At 36.0% G+C, this 19315-nt stretch overlaps 3 protein-coding genes and 1 pseudogene across 9 annotated transcripts; 3 read left to right on the forward strand and 1 right to left on the reverse strand.

Annotated features, from left to right (window-relative positions):
- Positions 1-527: 527 nt before the first annotated feature.
- Positions 528-1948, reverse strand: LOC112097411 (annotated as a pseudogene).
- Positions 1949-2728: 780 nt separating this feature from the next.
- LOC18038967 (integrin-linked protein kinase 1) lies at positions 2729-6432 on the forward strand. The gene is made up of 11 exons (XM_024182340.1): positions 2729-3059; positions 3300-3392; positions 3740-3823; positions 3939-4030; positions 4175-4295; positions 4811-4890; positions 5097-5159; positions 5248-5339; positions 5418-5506; positions 5767-5879; positions 6141-6432. The coding sequence occupies exons 1-11, from the start codon at positions 2811-2813 to the stop codon at positions 6259-6261; spliced, it is 1197 nt and encodes a 398-aa protein (XP_024038108.1). The 5' UTR covers positions 2729-2810; the 3' UTR covers positions 6262-6432.
- Positions 6433-8363: 1931 nt separating this feature from the next.
- On the forward strand, positions 8364-9221 carry LOC18039450. Its single transcript, XM_006430626.2, has one exon. The coding sequence runs from the start codon at positions 8519-8521 to the stop codon at positions 9035-9037; it is 519 nt and encodes a 172-aa protein (XP_006430689.1). The 5' UTR covers positions 8364-8518; the 3' UTR covers positions 9038-9221.
- Positions 9222-9327: 106 nt separating this feature from the next.
- LOC18039451 (DNA ligase 6) lies at positions 9328-19152 on the forward strand. 7 transcript variants are annotated; one of them, XM_006430627.2, is made up of 19 exons: positions 9328-11959; positions 12070-12187; positions 12320-12401; positions 12897-12999; positions 13113-13209; positions 13621-13723; positions 13886-14014; positions 14249-14296; positions 14447-14544; positions 14640-14705; positions 15235-15394; positions 15497-15604; positions 16169-16218; positions 16890-16924; positions 17061-17122; positions 17199-17360; positions 17490-17578; positions 17814-17913; positions 18139-18531. In XM_006430627.2, exons 1-19 carry the CDS (start codon positions 9670-9672, stop codon positions 18157-18159), a joined length of 3921 nt encoding a protein of 1306 aa, XP_006430690.1. In that variant the 5' UTR covers positions 9328-9669; the 3' UTR covers positions 18160-18531. The 7 variants fall into 7 exon arrangements, with proteins under 7 accessions (XP_006430690.1, XP_024037584.1, XP_024037586.1 ...); XM_006430628.2 differs by lacking the exon at positions 18139-18531 and adding an exon at positions 18639-19152 and having other exon boundaries at positions 9331-11959; XM_024181816.1 differs by lacking the exons at positions 16169-16218; positions 17490-17578; positions 17814-17913; positions 18139-18531 and having other exon boundaries at positions 17199-17291.
- Positions 19153-19315: the final 163 nt, after the last annotated feature.

The raw sequence follows: 19315 nt of genomic DNA on the forward strand, positions 1-19315 counted from the left end.
AGTTAAATTCATATCTATTTATATTTCAGATAAAAAAACAAACGCAGCCTAAGGCTCCTGTCTCCCCTTGGAAATTGTTGGACTATGGTATCTTCTTTTTTCTTTTTTTCAAATTTTTTTAAGGTATGACTACGCAAAAATTGGCTGTTTAAGTTATAATTTGGTTTAGCTTGAATTTTCATCTAAATTAATCCCAAAACTATTTGGCCTTTCTTACATTACCTTGGTGGACACAATATGGCTATTGAGATTAAAATTGTCAACCAAGTAACTAGTATCAATTCATAAGTAATATTGTGGTGGTCATTGAGATAATATTATTTGATTAAGTTTATTTTGTAAAAATAAACGAAAATCCTAAAACAAAGGCCCTACATGGTCACTGAAGTAGAAACTAGAAGTCTAGAATTATATACATCACATAGCAATAGACAATACAGAGCCATTATAACAGAAAAAGGCACTGCTGATACATGAAATATAGGTACCATACGTGACTGTAGTTCTGGAGCAAAAGTAATTATATATCAGTTGATCACGCGCTTGAGTAGGACGAATAAATTGACATTGTTATGTTCCTTGATGAGCTCATCGAAGATGAAATTCTCAGCAAACTTCGTGAATATCTTGTCCACAAGGTCATAACCGAAATGCGCTTTGACAACGCCTTCAAACACAGCTCTGATTTATGAGGTAACAGATTCGGGACTCGGTTTCAGGCGCATCAAAGGAGGATCAGGCAATTTGTCCATTCTCTCAATGCTGAAGCATCCATTTCTCTCTATGATAGCCTTCAGTTCCTCTGCGGTTGGAAAGTATACTGGAATGTTGAAGGAGTCCACTTTTTCTTCATCAATTAATCCCTGTGTACGTAACACAAAATTTAATGATTGATCAAGATTTTGCAGATCATGCAAACTTAATATTGGTTTTAAATCATACCTTTGTGGCCATGTCAATGAGGCAAGAGCCGAGAAAACCATATAATTTACCCCCATTAGAATCAATCATAGGAACACCGTTTGGTAGACTAAATAAAACGAAAACAATCAATCCTCCAGGCACAAGTTCATGTGCTCTGGCATTCAGAAATGCCTCCGTGTCATTCTTAAACTGAGCCGAATATGCTTCGGACACTCCTTCCACCAATCCTGAGCATATTATACTGCCTTTGTTCCATGCAGGAGATCTACTATCCAGAATTTCTTTCGGAATCTTGGACAGCCAGTTCAGTGAGCTGGAGGAGTGTGCAAAATGTAGAGAGGACTTGGGAAACAACCGGCCGTGAAAGGAACCCGGCACCCCGAAGGCAAAGTATTTTCGGGAGGGAGGCAGGGTCTGAAAGAGAGTGTTGAAATCGTTACCATGGCGATCGTTAAAGAACACTTGAAATTCCAGAGCCGATGAAGAGTCTTGATGATAGTCCTGATGATCAGCACGGTATTTTGTTTGTACAGCCTCAATGATGTTTTGCACAGCAATAAACGTGTTCGGTCCAACGGAGCAGCCTAAATCTGCTAGTTTAAACGTACCGCAAGTGTCTTCGAATCCCAGGCTTTTCAGGTCAAGCTTATCAAATATCGACTCACTTATCATTTCCTTTGCAGCATCTATTATCATCCTCTGTATATTTATGCAAGTCCACAATTCTAGTTTCAGTAAGTGTACATCGATATGTAAAAAGAAAATTCAATACATATTAACATGATTTAAATTAGCAAATGGGATTAAATTCAAAAAAAAAAAATTATACCTGGTAGCCTGACTCAGTATTAATAAGCCAAAAATAAACTCATCAAATAAATCACTAGAACATAAAACATACTTACTAAGTCAAAGTATGTAATTAATGTACCTGGAAAGAAGAGTTTTTTGCATAGCTGTAATCGCCATCTCCGCCAACCATGGGAAATGATCCTGGCAAAACGTTCGCAGCCTCATCAACCATTTTTAATATATATATATATATATATATATATATATATATATATATATATATATATATATTATCCCTTTCTCTGAGATGTAGCAGATATCTTTTTAAGGCTGCAATCCTAGTTCCATGAAGCAACAATATTAATATATAGCACATGCAAGGAGCCTCTTCCGACATCGAAATCAGGTTCTATTCGATAATGCATGATTAATACAGGTTCTGATTATTTGACCAATCTTATTTTAAGTTGCCAATCTTGTTATGCAAGATGCATTGACAATATATGTGGAAGAAATGAGTTCCACCTGTTTTAATTTAAGAATGATGACATGAAGGCGTGATTGAGCAGAAATTGACTTTTAAGTTATAAATTGGTTTGTTTTGAAGTTTCTCTTAATTATTCCCAAAAGTATTTGAGCGTTTTTTATTGCAGTCTCCCTCATATAACTATGGAGGACATTGGAACACCACCTTATATAATGAAGCATTTTATAAAATTGGATATCTGAGTTCTCGAGTTTAGATTTCAGAATGTGGAGATTAATAATTTGATTTAGATTTTACTATTTTTTTCTTTTTATTTTTTACAAAAGAGAATTATATATATATACACACACACGCATATACGGGTCGAAACACAAATTTACAGGGAAATGTGCCATATATCCTTTAAATAGAAGTCTTAACATTTTCCTCGTATATTTTTTTGACCAAATCAAATGTAAGATATAATATTTCCGTTAATACCAAACCTTATTGTCATGGACATAACCGCCCATTTTCCCACCAAAATGCGTCTCTTAGCAGACCCATATATCTCTCTACATTCCTCCACTTGCTCTGCTGATTGGTTCTCGAGAAACCCAATTCAAAGATGGAGGGTGACGCTGCTGCTTCGGGCGATTTTGACATGCAAGTGATTGGGAATTTCTTGAGTTTCGCGTCTAGAGGCGATAGAGTTGGGCTAAACCAGATGTTAAGGGAAGGCACATCTCCAAATGTGCAGGATTATGACAAGAGAACTGCTTTACATCTTGCTGCAAGTGAAGGCCACGCCCCCATTGTTGAGCTTCTTCTTCAATACAAGGCCAATCTCAACCTCAAAGATCGATGGCAACGCACTGTAAGCTAGCTGACCCACCCACTTGCCCTTTTGTAGTTTTAAGTCACTTGTCTAAGTGATTGTAATTGTGGTTTTTGCTGTGATTTTCGGTTCCCTCAATTACTTTTCAAAATTTGGAGTATTTGGAATTACTTGCTAGCATGTTACTGTTATTTGCAAACTCTTGATCATCCTCTGGATAAAATTTATTTGCATGTTTAACGTGAAGTAATTAGTTTGATCTTTGGTTGTATTACGAAGCCCTTGACAGATGCAAGACTTTATGGCCATCGAGATATATGCAGAATCCTGGAAGTAAATGGAGGGAAGGATTTTATTCATGATCAGCCACTGGTAATTGGAAAGTAAAACATTTAATTAAGTACTTCATGAATGAACTCACCACCATAATGTTTTGTTTAATTTTTAGCTGTAAAATGGTTTGATCCTTTTAGATGGTTAAGTTGAGGCCACTTGAGATGGTTTGATTGTGGACATTGGTAAGAAAATTTTTGATAGCCGCAATTCGAAAGATTGATCCAGAGCATAAAATTAATTATCATTAAGGAAGCTAAAAGTTGCTTAGGAAGTGTCTTGCATTAAGTAGGACGGATCATCCTTCTCCCGTTTTTGTTTCAGAAGAAAGAAACTGACATTTATTTTGGATATCTATTACGGCATATTGTTCATTGTTTATGTAGACAGTCAGAAACGAGAAAGATTCAAATGAAGTAAATTTTGATATTTCGGAACTGAATACACTGCACTCCTCAATGGTTGAACAGGTGCGTTAATTGAATTGCCACTATCAGTTCATAACATTAGAAGAATTTCGTACCAAAATGTCCAGTTATTCTCAATGTGACTATAATTATATGAGAGAAATTCTTCTTGTCCTAGGGGGTTTTTGGCGAATCTCAAACAGCCAAGTGGCGTGGAACGTGGGTGGTCAAAACTGTGATTAAGAGCCACATATATCATCCTGTAAAAATGTATATGACCTATCAGATTGTTCATTTTATCATCTCAAGTCTTTTGTCATATCTTTTTTCGAATGATTTGGTTGAGTCTGTGGTGGCTGAGGGAATATTTTGACAGTGAAGATATTGATGACTTTATTTTCAAGCATGTTGCAGGGTATTGTCTGCCAAGGATAACTGTAAGCTGCGGGAGCTTCGACATCCTAATATCTTGCAGTTTCTTGGTTCAATTGTCCTCGGGGAGGAGATGATTCTGATTACGGAATATCTGCCAAAAGTATTTCTTACTTTGAATATCTAAATTGCTTTTCTGCAAGTTGTTGGGATTAATTATAGTTTTAGTTACTGGCTATAGCTCATAATATTCCTAATATTTTGGCTTTAGTCCAATAAAGTTTCTAACTACTACTGAATATGCTTAACATTCAATATGTACTTTGTCATCAGAGAACTTTACTACCTACAAATCCTGAGAAATTTGGAGTTGTGGTTTGAGGCAGGGTAGTTAACAGAGGATGTTTATGCAAGTTATGACCTTTAAATTTAATGTCCAAGGATGTGGGTGTTCTGTATACAAGTAATAAGATCCATAAAATGCGACTGAAACCAATTTCTAGGCATGATTTAGTTATTATAAATAATGTGAAATAATTATTCTCCTATTCTATTTTCTCTCATATGATTTGGAAGATTAGACCTGGAAAATGGGAAGCTTATTTTCTGTGATCATTCTGTCTTGGTCAGGAATATTTGATCAACTGATCTTGCTAATTGTTACCTATGCTAATCCAGGGAAACTTGAAAGGGATCTTGTCCAAGAAAGTTCGACTCGACTTACCCACTGCTCTACGCTATGCACTTGATATTGCAAGGTGAGATACTTTTGTTCCTTGCCACTAAACAGAGGATTTGCTTATCAGTATCATGTCAAAATATATGCAACAGACATGGCATTGTACCATGTAGCAATCAGAATTGTTCTGTCTATATGAGTAAACCTTAAACACAAATTTATTTCCATTTGTTTGTATTAAACATGAACTAAATGTGCACTCTTAATTTTTAAAACAATTGGCAGAGGAATGAATTATCTTCACGAGCACAAACCCTTCCCTATAGTTCACAATCATTTGGACTCCAGGTAGCATTTTAATTTTCATGAACATAGTTGTGACAACTGAATAATGATCCTAGAAAGTCATCTTTCATTTTTCGTTTGCTGGATGTAGAAATCTGCTGCAAGACGAAGGTGACCACTTGAAGATTGGAGAATATTGGGTTCAAATGTTCTATGAACAAATACACCCAAATCAAGAAAACGGTATGGAACATCATTTTCAGTCAACTTCATGCTTTTAAACGTCGCTATTGCATCTCAAAATTCTATTCTGTTTCTCAGGTCAAAGAAATGATAATTCCAGCATTACTGGCAATGTATTGGATGACACCAAGAAAGATATTTGTTCATTTGGATACATATTTTATCAGGTATATATTTGGAATACAACGGCACACATGAGATCTCCTATTCTTATATCATCAGTGGATCTACATAGGGGAAACGTTGTCTAACGTTATGAAGAAATATAACAATTTAGTTTAGTTGATGTGAGCAGAAAATGAGTAGCAAATTGGGAATTCTGCTCTAAAGGATCCCAATCCTTTTTATCCCCATGCTTTCTTATTTAAATAACGTATCCTATTGACAGTTTTGTCATTTTTGTGTTTGAAATATGATTGTGCCATAGATGCTAGAAGGAATGCACCTGCAGACCAATAATAGCTTTGACTTCATGCATCTCAAATCTGTCAATTTTGAGCCAAAGTTTCACATAAGCCGATGCCCCAACCGACTTAAACAGTAAGTGAACGTAATTTCCATCTAGATCTCATAGTGTTAAATTTGCGAAATCTCTGTTTCCAGCATATGAAGTATTTTAAGCATTCTGATTATAAGTAGTCAAATGAAACAATCTTATCATGATGCAAGAGGGATAAAAAAAAAATTGTGGGCCATAACCTAACAAATACTGAAGAGGAATCAAGCATCAAAATCCTTATATGGCCTAGCACGTGCCTTTTCATAAGAACCCTTTAGCAATCACATGGTTAATAATTGCAGGTTGATAGCGCAGTGCACAAACAAGGATCCTTCTAAAAGACCGACATTTGCTGCCGTCATTATAACTCTGGAAGAAGTCTCTGCTTGTTTGGGGAGAAGCGCATTATGCCCAGTATGTTAATTGCAGCGTAACAATGTACATAGAGGAGCACTGCATCAATAATTCATAATCTCCCCAGCCGTGCAGTGAGAAAAAGTTACAATTAATACTATGCTAAGTATAATGATTGATACATTGTTTTAACCGTGCTTCCTACTGGTAATAAGTTTATTATTACATGGAGAAAAAGTTGCAGAGCTATTGTTTCATTTTTAACCTTTGCCCGAAATTCTTATTTTATTTTCAACATTAATCATATGTAGCATCTTGTCCTGTACTCGGATTGCTGCGTACAATCAACATATCTACTAAAAATTTGAAATCATCATAAACAGAAGAATTAGAATTTACATGTGAAATTGTGTTTTAGAATGTTTAAAATCAACGATTGTACACCCCAACGTACTGGTAAGTGGTAACGGTGACATCTTCCTCGAAAGCATCTACCCAGCTAGCTGGCTCAAAGTTGAATTAAAATAATGGCACCCAAGCAAAGCATACGGAGTCCTTAATTAACAAACAAAAATATATTGAATAAAGGAGAATGATGCAAGTAATTATATATTTGATGCTTTGCCCGTGGGTGCACTCAAGCTCGAATGAGATGTAATCCAATAGAGTTCAATGGTCAGGTGGGAAAGCAATTTATTATGATTCAATTATTCTAATAGCGTAGCATAGTTTACAATCAGTTACATATATAAGAAATATCAAATCATAATTTGGCAAGCAACGTCGTTCACTGTATGATGACTGATCGAGGTGGGGCTCTGAGAAAGTCTATTATTGAGCTTCTTTGACCGTATACGAGAAATATCAAAACATAATTGTCACTCTTTCTCAATGTAATTAAGAGTATTTCTTCATACGTGTTTGGGGAATTAAATAAAAATAAATGGGTACAGAGAAAGTGGGCGATCCCGTGACGCAGCAGGAATATGATGACCCGCGCCTCAGCGTGAACGGTGGCAACCGACTGCGACACCGCCACCGTCACTGCCTTCAATTGACTTCCCCTTCTTGGCCATTTTATAAAATAATAATCTGATTTTACCAAGATCTTACGCAAAGGCAAAGCTGACAATCCATTCAAGGTCAACCCCCATATGCTAGCTTTTAGCCTTTTACTTCTTCAACAAATTTTCGTAATAAGATTGATTTCATTTTAGCTTTTTCTTTAACAAAAGAAAAAAAATAAAATTTGAGATCATAAAACTTAAATATGATGCAATTTACTCGGATCTGTTTACTGAGACTCTTTTTCTATTTTGTAATCATCTCTAGACAGGAGGCGGCAGCAAAGGCCACGCATTTAAGGTCCCACGCGTTACAATATATTCAATTAGGATCAGATTAAAAGATTTAACTGTAGTTACAACTAGGATGGGACACGTGCAAGATTACTTTCCTAATCCTTTCCGCTTCTTGAACAGTTCTCATTGTGCTTTACTCCTTTTGCCCAACGCGGACAGCGGACTCAACTATAATTGTCAACTCAACTCCGGAGACAACTGTCCCCCTGCTAATACTGGGAAATTATCATATTTGTCCCTAAAACTTTTTCTCTTTTAATGTAAGAGCACAAGTTTTCCATTGATATCAAGTATGACACCAACCCATTGACTTCTAATTTCATACATTTACAACGTAAAATATGTATACGTATAGAAAATCCACTAAAATTAGATGGTAAGACCTTTATTTTCATAGTCTCTACAGTTATAAATATATATTTACTCTCACTAATATTTAAAAAGATATATAATATCTCTATCTATATTTATTAGATAATAACAAATACTTAATCTTTTAAGAATTCGAACTGACGTTTTTAATATTACTGAAGGCATAAATCAACCATTCATTGTATAGTAAATTTGAGTAGTAATCTCTATTAATATCATTTAAGTATTTTTATAATTTTGAAAGTTAATAATGAAGGGTATTTTAGCCATTTTAATACTAGCTAATACTTAATATGAACTTATTTTATTAAAAAAAAGAAATATTGTCCTTACATAAGAAAATATAACATCTGGGGACTTCAATGATAAAATCCCTTTAAAAGACTATTCAATTCTAAATCTTCCGACCTTTTCTCCCTTGTTCATTCCCTTATAAATCTGTCAACTGCCATTCCCACACCACAATATTTCCATCTTGAATTCTCTTCTTTCTTGAATCTTGGGTTTGATCCTCCCCAATCTTCTCTCTCATATTTGACGCTTCATTCATAGTTTTATTGCTTCATCTCTTCTGCAACTCTTAATTAATTACCATGGGCAATCACATATCGTGCACACTATCAAAGCCACTAGGCAAGCACACAAGATCAGCAAAAGTGATCTTTCCTGGCGGAGAAATAAGGCAAATCCAGACACCCATCAAAGCCGCAGAGCTCATGCTGGAGAAACCAAACTTCTTCTTGATTAACTCTCGGTCTCTAAAGATAGGCCAAAGATTTTCTCCACTCAACGCCGATGAAGACTTGGAACCAAAGAATGTGTACGTAATGTTCCCCATGAAGAGGGCGACGTCTAAAATCACTGCAACTGACATGGCAACATTATTCGTCTTGGCTAATAAGGCTGTGAAGCGATGCTCTTCCGGCAAGGTGAGGAATTTTCCTGAGTCAGAGTCTGCAGGCGAGGAAGTGGCCGCTTGTACGGCGCCGGTGCCCAAGTTGGATGACATGGAGGAGTTTTCGCAGCCGGAATACGTATACAGATTGTCAGTTTCAAGATCAAAGAAGCCCTTGTTGGAGACTATAGAAGAAGAGACTACTTATGCAAGATGATTGACACAATATATGTGTCATGGTCTTTTGTGGTTCGGGCAAGGGAGATTGTACAATTAGATTATTAGTAATTGAGTACCTAGGATTATCCAAATATAATTGTATGTATAATGTATGATTTATGCAAATATAGGAATTTAATTTGTATATGGATATTATTATTATTTTTTAAAAAAATTCACTTCTCAATATTCTTTCTTTTTTTTTTCCAACGAAATAATAATAATAATAATCAGATCATGATCATATACATACATAATGTGAATTCATCTTCTTGCTCAAATCCAAATTTTGCAGTAACCCAATCCAGCCCATATTTTGAGATCAAAAATATTTTGATTAAAGATTCTAAGCTCACCCCAAGCTTATTCTGAATCTTATCCAACTCGTGACCTTATGATTTGGGTTTCGTTAGGTTGGGTTTGGTTTGGATAGCGGGTTTTGAGTTCCCACCTTCTACAGCAAGCTTTCTAGAAATAGCTTTGGCGCCATTAACTCCTCTTTCCCCTCAAACTGGGGAAAAAAAAAAAAAATCCAAAAATCCACCAATCTCCATTTTTCATCTCCACTCTCAATACCCACTTATAAAATGCTTCCTTTCAGATTCTAATAAATTCCCTCATTATACTTCAATGGACTCTCATCCCAGTGACAAAAACTTAACCCTAGACTCAACCCACCTCTTCCTCTCCACCCAATCTTCCCCTCCCGATTCCCTCATTTTCCCTCCAATTCCCCGCACTTTCCCTCCTTCCAAACACGTTCCCAACACCCGCTTCCTCATCGACGCCTTTCGCTACGCCGCCGATTTCTCCGTCTCTTACTTTCTCTCCCACTTCCACTCCGATCACTACACCGGCCTTTCCCCTTCTTGGTCCAAAGGTATCATTTTTTGCTCCGAAATCACTTCCCGCCTTCTTTCTCAGATACTCAACATAAACCCCAAGTTTATTTACCCACTCCCAATTAAGATACCTGTTTTAATTGATGGGTGTGAAGTTGTTCTTGTTGGTGCCAATCATTGCCCTGGTGCCGTCCAGTTCTTGTTCAAGGTTCCGGGCAGAAATGACGGTTTCGAGAGGTATGTTCACACGGGTGATTTTCGGTTTTGTAAAACTATGTTGTTACAGCCTGTGATGAATGAGTTCGCGGGTTGTGATGCTGTCTTTTTAGACACTACTTATTGTAATCCGAAGTTTTTGTTTCCTTTGCAAGAAGAGAGTGTTGAGTATGTGGTTAGTGTGATTAATAGGGTTGGAGGCGAGCTTAATGAGGGTTTGCAGAAGAGGGTTCTGTTTCTTGTTGCGACGTATGTTATTGGGAAAGAAAAGATTTTGATCGAAATTTTTAAGAAATGTGGTAGAAAAGTGTGTGTGGATTCAAGAAAAATGGAGGTTTTGCGGGTTTTGGGGTATGGGGATAGTGGTGTTTTTACAGAGGATGAGAGTGAGACTGATGTGCATGTTGTTGGATGGAATGTGTTGGGGGAGACTTGGCCATACTTTCGGCCGAATTTTGTGAGAATGAAGGAAATTATGGTCGAAAGAGGGTATGATAAGGTTGTTGGTTTTGTGCCTACGGGGTGGACTTATGAGGTGAAGCGTAACAAGTTCGCAGTGAGGTCCAAGGATGCATTTGAAATTCATCTTGTCCCATATAGTGAGCATTCAAATTATGATGAGCTTAGGGAGTATGTGAAGTTTTTGAAACCCAAGCGGGTTATACCTACGGTGGGCATGGATATTGAGAAGCTTGATAGCAAGCATGCTAATAAAATGAGAAAGTATTTTGCCGGGTTGGTTGATGAAATGGCTAGCAAGAAAGAATTTTTAATGGGTTTTCATCGAGGGACCAGTGAAATTGATGAAAACGTTGAAGAGGGTGCTGGTTCAGGCTCTAATGAGGGGCTGAGCAAAGAGGGGGAAGTAAAGTCGAAAAAAACTAAAGCCACTGAAGACAGCAGTTCATCTATTCTTTTAGATTCATCATCTCGTTTGGAAGAATTTGGCTCAAAAGATGTAACTGCTCTAGATGACGAGGAAACAGAGAAAATGGTACAAGAAATTCGTAACTGTTTGCCTACATGGGTTACTCAAAACCAAATATTGGATTTGATTAGCAGCTCAGGAAGGAACATTGTTGACGCTGTGTCTAATTTCTACGAACATGAAACTCAATTGTATGAGCAAGTCTCTGCATGTACGACTTTTATATCTGCATCCCGGACCAGCTCACTTGATGTTTCTGCATCCACTGCAAAACTAAATTCCGATAAGACCATTTCTCAAGGAAGTGTGAAAATTCCTTTAAGTCAGGAATACAAGTTACCAACCATAAAGCATTCAATAAAGAGCACCCTTTCTCCAAGCAAAAGGAAGAAAACTGTTACCAATAACCCTAAGAAAAAAGGGAAAGTCCCATCAAAAATGGAATCTAGTGGGGCAAAGCAGCCTACAATTACAAGTTTCTTCAATAAATTGTTGCCTAACATGTCTCAAGGGGATGGGATTGAATCCAAGTCAGAGGAATGCCCTAAAGATGAAAATCCTTTGCAAAGTAATGCTATCAAAACATATGGAGAGGAGATAGATCAGTTCTTGAAGATAATCAATGGCAATGAATCATTAAAAGGCTATGCTGCCACCCTCTTAGAGAAGACAAAAGGAAATGTTAGTATGGCTCTAGATCTATATTATGATAATCAAGAGGGTGATCGTGGTAAGACTGTAAATAGGTTAGAATTCTCTAAAAGTTCAGTTCAGTCAGACAGTTGTAATAAGGATTGTTCTTCTGCATTGGAGAAAATTGTTTCTGAAGAATTGCAACATATAACTGATATGTCTGTTCAGAGACCATCAAAAGAACTAATGGATCCAACTCTTGTGTCGTTACCACCTGAAAAGTACGATCCAATAGAGCATGGTTTGTGTACCTTTTTCCCAATTTTACTTTACTGAACTACTTAGTATCAGTTTTTAATTTTAAGATTTCTCAAATAATGGAAATCTCGCATGACACTAAGATCCATACAGCATGCTGGAGTAGTGGACAGCCTGCTCCATATATCCACCTTGCACGAACTTTTGACCTGGTTGAGGCTGAAAGAGGCAAGATAAAAGCTATGTCCATGTTGTGCAATATGTTTAGAAGGTATATGGTCATACATTCCTTATCATTTTCCCTTCCTCTTCAACTTGCCTTTAAACTGTGAATGAGCATTTTTGTTGTTTAAGTAGCTGATTGGGCTATATCACTTACTTGCAATGTTTTTTTTTATCACAGTTTGCTGGCCCTGTCTCCTGACGATGTGCTACCTGCCGTGTATTTGTGTACCAATAAGATTGCCTCTAACCATGAAAACATAGTTAGTAAATTTCTCTCTCATCTTTGTGATTGCGCTGTAATTTTTGTATGGTTTTTCCACTGGTGTTGTTCTTTTTGTTTTTGTTAATGCACTTCTATCCACTGTGGAAAACATTGTGGCTTGTTAGGTGTTATTAAGTTTCAGTTAACTCTTGGCGTTAGTATTGTTTTTGGTTGAAATTCTGGATTCAAAATTTTTCTCTGCTGGGCTATATAGTTAGAAAATGGGCATCTGTGATGTTATGATACAATGATGAATCTCACTTGTACTAAGGTTATGGTGATCTGTACTCGGATTATTTATGGTTAAACAATATGGAATATTTTGAGGCGCACATTTTTTTCCCCTGTTGTTTTCATAGTTGTGTATATCTGCTGCAAATATAATCTGACATGATTTTTTCTTCAAATTATGATTACACATTCAGCATTTTCTAGGTGGTTCTTGTTTTAACTATAGATTATAGTTTGTAATATTATTGCAAAAATGATGCAGGAACTGAACATTGGTGGAAGTTTGGTCACATCAGCAATAGAAGAGGCATGTGGAACTAATCGGTCTAAAATTAGGGATATGTACAATAGGTTAGGTGACCTTGGTAGGTACTGATGATGGTTTTATAATTTTTGATCTTTTACCCCTTTTTTTTTAAAAAAAAATCCCTAAGTTTATAAATTTAGCCTGCTAAGTAGAAAATTAATATGATCACAGGTGACGTTGCTCAAGAATGCCGACAAACACAGGCATTGCTTGCTCCTCCTCCTCCACTTCTTATCAAAGATGTATATTCTATGCTTTGCAAAATAAGGTGTGAATTGTCCAATCTGATCTTTCTAGGTAGTTGGTGGAAACATTGGTGCCTTGACTGTATTTTTGTTGTTTTTGCCAAAGCTGCCTGAAATATAAAAAAGTCTCTGTAAATTGATGACGGTCTTTATCAGTTTAGGAATACTTTTAATGGAGTCGAATTGCACTTCTTCTTCGTCTTCCTTTTTCTTTTTTATAAAAACAAATATTAAAATGGAAAAATGTAGTTAGTGAGAATTTGTTAGTCTAGGGTTCCTTATAATGTCTGAGTTTAGGTGTTACAAATATGACGTACAATATATCACAGCTTTTTTGTCAACAATGCACATTTTTTTTTTCAATGCAGATTGCTCCTTTTTTTTTTCTTTCTTTGTGTTTTTTAATCTTATCATCCTTATAAAGTGTTCATCAGTGTACAAACAGGTAGTGGAAGTACTGCTAGGAAGAAAAGCCTTATTGTGAACCTCATGTGTTCTTGTAGAGAGAAGGAGATGAAGTTTCTGGTTAGAACTCTGGTAAGATGCTGCATAGCCTTTTAAATTTATATACCTTTGTTGCTGAATTCAGGTTCTTTTGCTATTTAAGTGGCGTTGTGAATAAATCTGAGATTTATGGTGTGCTTTAGAGTTTTCAGCTATTTGTAAAAGGGATGGTTTTTGAAAAATCTTTTCATATAGGTCAGGAATTTACGAATTGGAGCAATGATGAGAACTATATTGCCTGCATTGGCTCAAGCTGTTGTTATGAATTCTTCTCTCGAGTTTTCCCATGAAGGAAAAATGGAAAATTTGAAGGAGAAGCTTCAGGTTGGATTTCTGTCAAGAATCATATGCTGATTCTTTTGTTATGTTGAATCATATCATAAGTTTTAGTTGTAATTTTGATCAATTTTTGAAAGGGTGTTTTCTGTAACAATTTGTTATATAATAAAAGCTTTATCCTGAACTTTTGTATACATTTATGTGGGCTTACTTATCACTTAGGTTTTTTTCTTTGGTTATTTATTTAATTTGACAAATAAACTTTCTGTTATTTGTTAGAGTCTTTCTGCAGCGGCAGTTGAAGCTTATAATATTCTTCCCAGTTTGGTAAGTTTAGTGTTCTTGGTGCTGAAGTTGTTCTTACATCTTCCCTTTATGCTTTAGAGGGAAGCTTTTTCAATACTTAATCAAACTTCTGAGGAAGAATTATTTGCCATCTATTCATACTATCTAATGTAATGTATCCCAATGTAACAGGATTTGCTCATTCCTTCTCTCATGAATAAAGGCATTGGATTTTCATCATCAACTTTGTCCATGGTTCCAGGAGTACCTATCAAGCCCATGCTTGCAAAGTACAAATTTTTTGTTATTTTTTGTCATATATTATATGTTTAGAGCTGCAATGGATTTACTAATGCTTTAGCATATTTGGTGTTTTCTATGTTAGAATTACCAATGGAGTTCCACAAGTACTAAAGCTCTTCCAAAATAAAGCATTTACTTGTGAGTACAAGTAAGTCCCTGTTTTAATAGCTTCTCTCTTTTTAAGTTGTGCTTTATACTCTCTGTTCGTTTATTGATACTCCCACAGACTTTTGGGTCTATTCAGCTAATGGTAGGCTGAATTTTCAATCTCCCATACATTTATATCGATTATAATTTTTACTATCATTTTCTTTGTATTAGGGGAAGGCATTGGCCTCGGAGCCCCTAGCTCAGTGGCTAGTACATGAACTTTTTAGTCTCTCTTTTTTTTTTTTTTTGGTTTTGGGGGGGGGGGGGGTTATATATGGAATTGTTAAACTTGATATATGAAGTATTGCTTATTTCATTGGCTATTTTATAATTGAGAAAATTGAGCATGGGAGTTTGTTATTACACGCCTTCTTACTATTTGTGTTTATTCACTCAAAATGAGTTTTGTAAGAAAAATCGAATGTATCATCACTTATCTACTGGGTGGATATATTACACCTTATTTCCTTGTCTATGTAAAGTTAGTGTAGATTATTCAAATGATTGATATATTTGTGGAATTTCAGATATGATGGTCAACGTGCCCAAATTCACAAATTAGTGGATGGCACTGTGCGCATCTTTTCACGTAATGGTGATGAAACAACATCAAGATTTCCTGATTTAATTAGTATAATTAATGAATTTTGTAAGCCTGCTGCGGGGACTTTCATACTGGATGCCGAGGTCCAATTTCCTTGCAATGATGCTTGCTGATCTTTTTCAGGATCAGATTTGTTTGATTTAGGATTCTGTTATCTATAATTAAAAGGCACCTTTTGTATGCAGGTAGTTGCAATTGATAGGAAGAATGGCTGCAAAATCATGTCTTTCCAAGAACTATCGTCGAGAGAGAGAGGGGGAAAAGATTCCGTGATCACAATTAAGAGTGTAAAGGTTTGCTTAGTTATTATGTGATTAATAATACTAGTAGAAGCTTTGACAAAAATTGAACAGATCTATGCTTAGCTTTTGCTACAGTAATGGATTCTGATTGTCTTCTGTTGCTGGTGCTGATTGTAGTGAATAAGCTGGTTTCTGCTCATATGGTGGACCTTTTTGGCTAATATTATTCAAGTTTGAATCAGTGGCAATATCAATAATTCCATGATTTTTTTTTTCTATTTTTCTTTTAATAAAAGACAAGACTTGAATTTAGGTTACTAATATTAGGGGTTTACAGAAAATGAAAAAGCTTTCTGCAAAATCTAGGATCAGCCTGTAAAGGGATGGGTATTTAAATTAGGTGGTGGAATCTATATGATGGGTATTTCAATTTGCAGTGGTGTTGATGGTTTCCCTTTCCATTTTCAGTTTATTCATCCTCTGCATCTGCACAATTGTCTATTTTGGATTTGATATCAATGTCATTTATACTTTGAAATTGAATGTATGGCTATTTAAATGTGCTGCAATTTTATGATTCTTCTTTTTCATTTTGGATTTTTTTAACCTGTGCAGGTCGATATTTGTGTATTTGTCTTTGATATCATGTTTGCCAATGGAGAGCAGTAACTATCTCGAACCTTTTTTCAGTTTCCTTGGAACCCCTGGTTTTTTACTGCTGATAGACACAGACGCACACAAACTTACAAGGAGAAACAAATGCATTGTTTATTTGACACTATAACCTATCTAAAATCTTTGACACTGGATTTGAGAATGTTTGTTACTACTGTAGTTAGTTTTTAATGTCTTCATGAGGAACTCCTCATATGTTCTTGGTAGTAAGATGTTTGATCATGCAATCATTACAACTTCAAAATTACATGAAAAGAATGTACTTCCATGGAAGTTATAAGTAAATGTTTGAACTCCGTTGTGATGGGGTCAGCCAGCTGCACGTCCATTTTTCTTGTACTGGTGAATGCGTGTCTTTTTAGCTCACAAAATCTGACTGTCTAAAGAGAATTCAAGATCAGTTTTTTGTCAAAAAGATTCAACCTTACTCTGGATATAATTTCCACTCTTAATCTGGCACCAGTTATGTCAATCATTATAATTCTAGAGTCATTATTCCTCAATTAGTTTCTAAGCTCTTTGAATAGCATTTATTGCAAGGCTTTTGAGAATCAATCTCAAGCTGTACACATTTATTTTGGCTGTGTTTTTATTATTTTTATGCAATTGGTTGCTTATTTGTAAGTACTAGAAGGTTGCTTATAAAATTTTCTTTTTACAGGCTGCTGGGTTATACCCTCCGTCAGAGACGAAAATGTATGTGTATCTTGTTTCTTTTCTATTCTCGTACAAGACAGTGACTGCTTTTTCCTGTAAGTATTGTAGATTCTCAAGCCAACTCCTTTTTTATCTCCCCCCACCCCCCTTCCTTTTTTTTGCATCCAAAATGCAGACTTGAAAGATTTGTTCTATGATGAGAAAATGGGGTACTTTCAGTATGCAAAGGAAATGACTGTAAGTGCTTTTGTCTTACCTTTGACCTCATCCATATTTGTGTTATTAGTGTTTGATACAGTAATCTGCTTTACAGGTGGAAGCTGATGATAATTGTTTGACGAGTGATGTCACTCTAACCAAGATAAATAATTTTCTCGAAGAGGCACTCCACTCCTCATGTGAAGGGATTATCGTTAAATCACTAGATGTTGATGCTGGATATTCTCCATCAAAGCGTAGTGACTCATGGTTAAAGGTTTTATGTGATACGTATCTGCATATTTGGTTCTTTTACTAGTTGGGGATACTAAAACCTAAATAACCCCCACCCTCCCACAAAAAAAAAAAAAAAGAGCACCGATTGAGACTGATATTGTCTTTGCAGGTGAAGCGAGATTATGTGGAAGGATTAAACGACTCGCTTGATCTAGTCCCTATTGGTGCTTGGCATGGCAATGGAAGGAAAGCAGGATGGTAAATGTCTCATTTTTTCTCCCTTTTCTTACCGAGCCACTGGCTGGTTAATTGATCACTTTTTGTCTCCCATGTCCACAAAATTTGAATTTGGTTGGGCTGTAGGTATCTATTATAGGGGTGTTCAAAATAGTTTGGTGAGTAGAGAATGCATGTTATGTCATCTATCTGTATGAAGACAGCTATATGAATCTTTCATATGTTGATGCTATCTATTCTTCAATTCATACTGCAGGTACAGTCCATTCCTCATGGCATGTTACAATCCCGAGACTGAGGAATATCAAAGCGTATGCCGTGTCATGTCTGGGTTCTCAGATTCCTTTTACATAGAGGTAAGATTTGGATGTTAGTTGTGCACATGATAGAAGGTGCTTACCCTTGTCAAAAAGGTCATGGCGACTCCTCTAAGACTTGATTAGTCTGCTTGAAAGTAATTATTGGTTTCTTAGATAGAGTTTGTCTTTTCCGTATCTTGTCAAATAGAGAAGCAAATGGGTCCTGACAATTTGCACAAATTTGTCTTCTCTTAGAACAAAGTTAATTGCTGATTCATGCAGGATTCAAAATTGCTAGCGTGAATTTCAAATCTGTCCATTACAGAGTACCTTAAAAATTGCCTCTCCAGAGTCCAGTCCTAGTGATGAACTGAAGATGTCCCCCTTAGTCGTCAATTGATAACTATATCTGGGAAGATTTTTCACGGTGCATGTTGTTACCTAAGGTTAATTCTTCTGCAGTAGTTAGAAGGAAGCAAACAAAGTTTTCTTTTCTGGGTTGCTAACCTGGAGAATTTACACATTTATTCATCAACCCTGAAAATTAACACCAACATTTTGATTTGGTGATGTAAGCCTCACTTTAGATCTTGTTTATTGGAATCTTCTTCTGTAGCTTGCTTTCCCAAAAACAACCAGAGCTCTAGTTATGATTAAGAAGGCTTATTTAAGTTCTTTTAGTGAATTTTCAATGGGTTTGACATGTATTTCTTGCAATTATGGAAGTGGTGTAGTGCATCTTGTTAATTTATAATAGCTGCCGTTTCCACATTGACTTTCAGATGAAGGAATTCTTTTCTGGGGATAAGATCTTATTGAAAAAGCCGTCTTACTATCGAACAGCTGAGGTTCCAGATATGTGGTTTTCTCCAGAAGTTGTTTGGGAAATAAGAGGTGCAGACTTTACAATATCACCGGTTCACCAGGCTGCTATAGGTTTGGTTCATCCGAGCCGTGGCATCTCAATCAGATTTCCTAGGTTTATACGCCTTGTATCTGACAGAAATCCAGATGAATGTAGCACTGCTGCAGATATAGCTGAAATGTTTCACTCTCAAACCCGGAAGATGGACGTGACAGCCAAAGATTGAATATTATTAGAAGTTGTCCCGCAAACATTTCCTTTTGCACAAGTTCTCCGCCCCTCTTCTTTTTCTCTCTTTTCTGTACATGATGTGCGTGCTGGGTTGGTCGGTTAATCTCTTTTTGTGCCCTTGTATATTAGAATCTGATGGAATGAGCGGCCAATCTATTAAATTATAAAATTATAAACCCCTAATGGGTAGTACAACTTCAGTGCATTGCGTGGGGCTTTGTGTGATATCCGTAACTTAAAAAATTAGCATACTAAAATATCTAATAAATATTAATTGATTTGATTTAAAAATTAAATTGATTTGATTTCATATTTGTATAATAAAAATTATTATAATATTTTTATTATTTTTAAAAATTATAT

The sequence above is a fragment of the Citrus clementina genome, unplaced genomic scaffold (genome assembly GCF_000493195.1).
Source record: "Citrus clementina cultivar Clemenules unplaced genomic scaffold, Citrus_clementina_v1.0 scaffold_6, whole genome shotgun sequence".
Classification (NCBI taxonomy): Eukaryota; Viridiplantae; Streptophyta; class Magnoliopsida; order Sapindales; family Rutaceae; genus Citrus; species Citrus x clementina.

Bases quoted from the DNA above. Each gene is read 5' to 3' on its own strand.
- LOC18038967 (XM_024182340.1), top strand. From the start codon at position 2,811: ATGGAGGGTGACGCTGCTGCTTCGGGCGATTTTGACATGCAAGTGATT. The intron at 3,393-3,739 runs GTAATTGGAAAG...TTGTTTATGTAG, and splicing joins TTATTCATGATCAGCCACTG to ACAGTCAGAAACGAGAAAGA. The intron at 4,891-5,096 runs GTGAGATACTTT...AACAATTGGCAG, and splicing joins TATGCACTTGATATTGCAAG to AGGAATGAATTATCTTCACG.
- LOC18039450 (XM_006430626.2), top strand. From the start codon at position 8,519: ATGGGCAATCACATATCGTGCACACTATCAAAGCCACTAGGCAAGCAC.
- LOC18039451 (XM_006430628.2), top strand. From the start codon at position 9,670: ATGGACTCTCATCCCAGTGACAAAAACTTAACCCTAGACTCAACCCAC. The intron at 15,395-15,496 runs GTCCAATTTCCT...TTTTGTATGCAG, and splicing joins CTTTCATACTGGATGCCGAG to GTAGTTGCAATTGATAGGAA. The intron at 17,361-17,489 runs GTTTTATGTGAT...TTGTCTTTGCAG, and splicing joins GTAGTGACTCATGGTTAAAG to GTGAAGCGAGATTATGTGGA.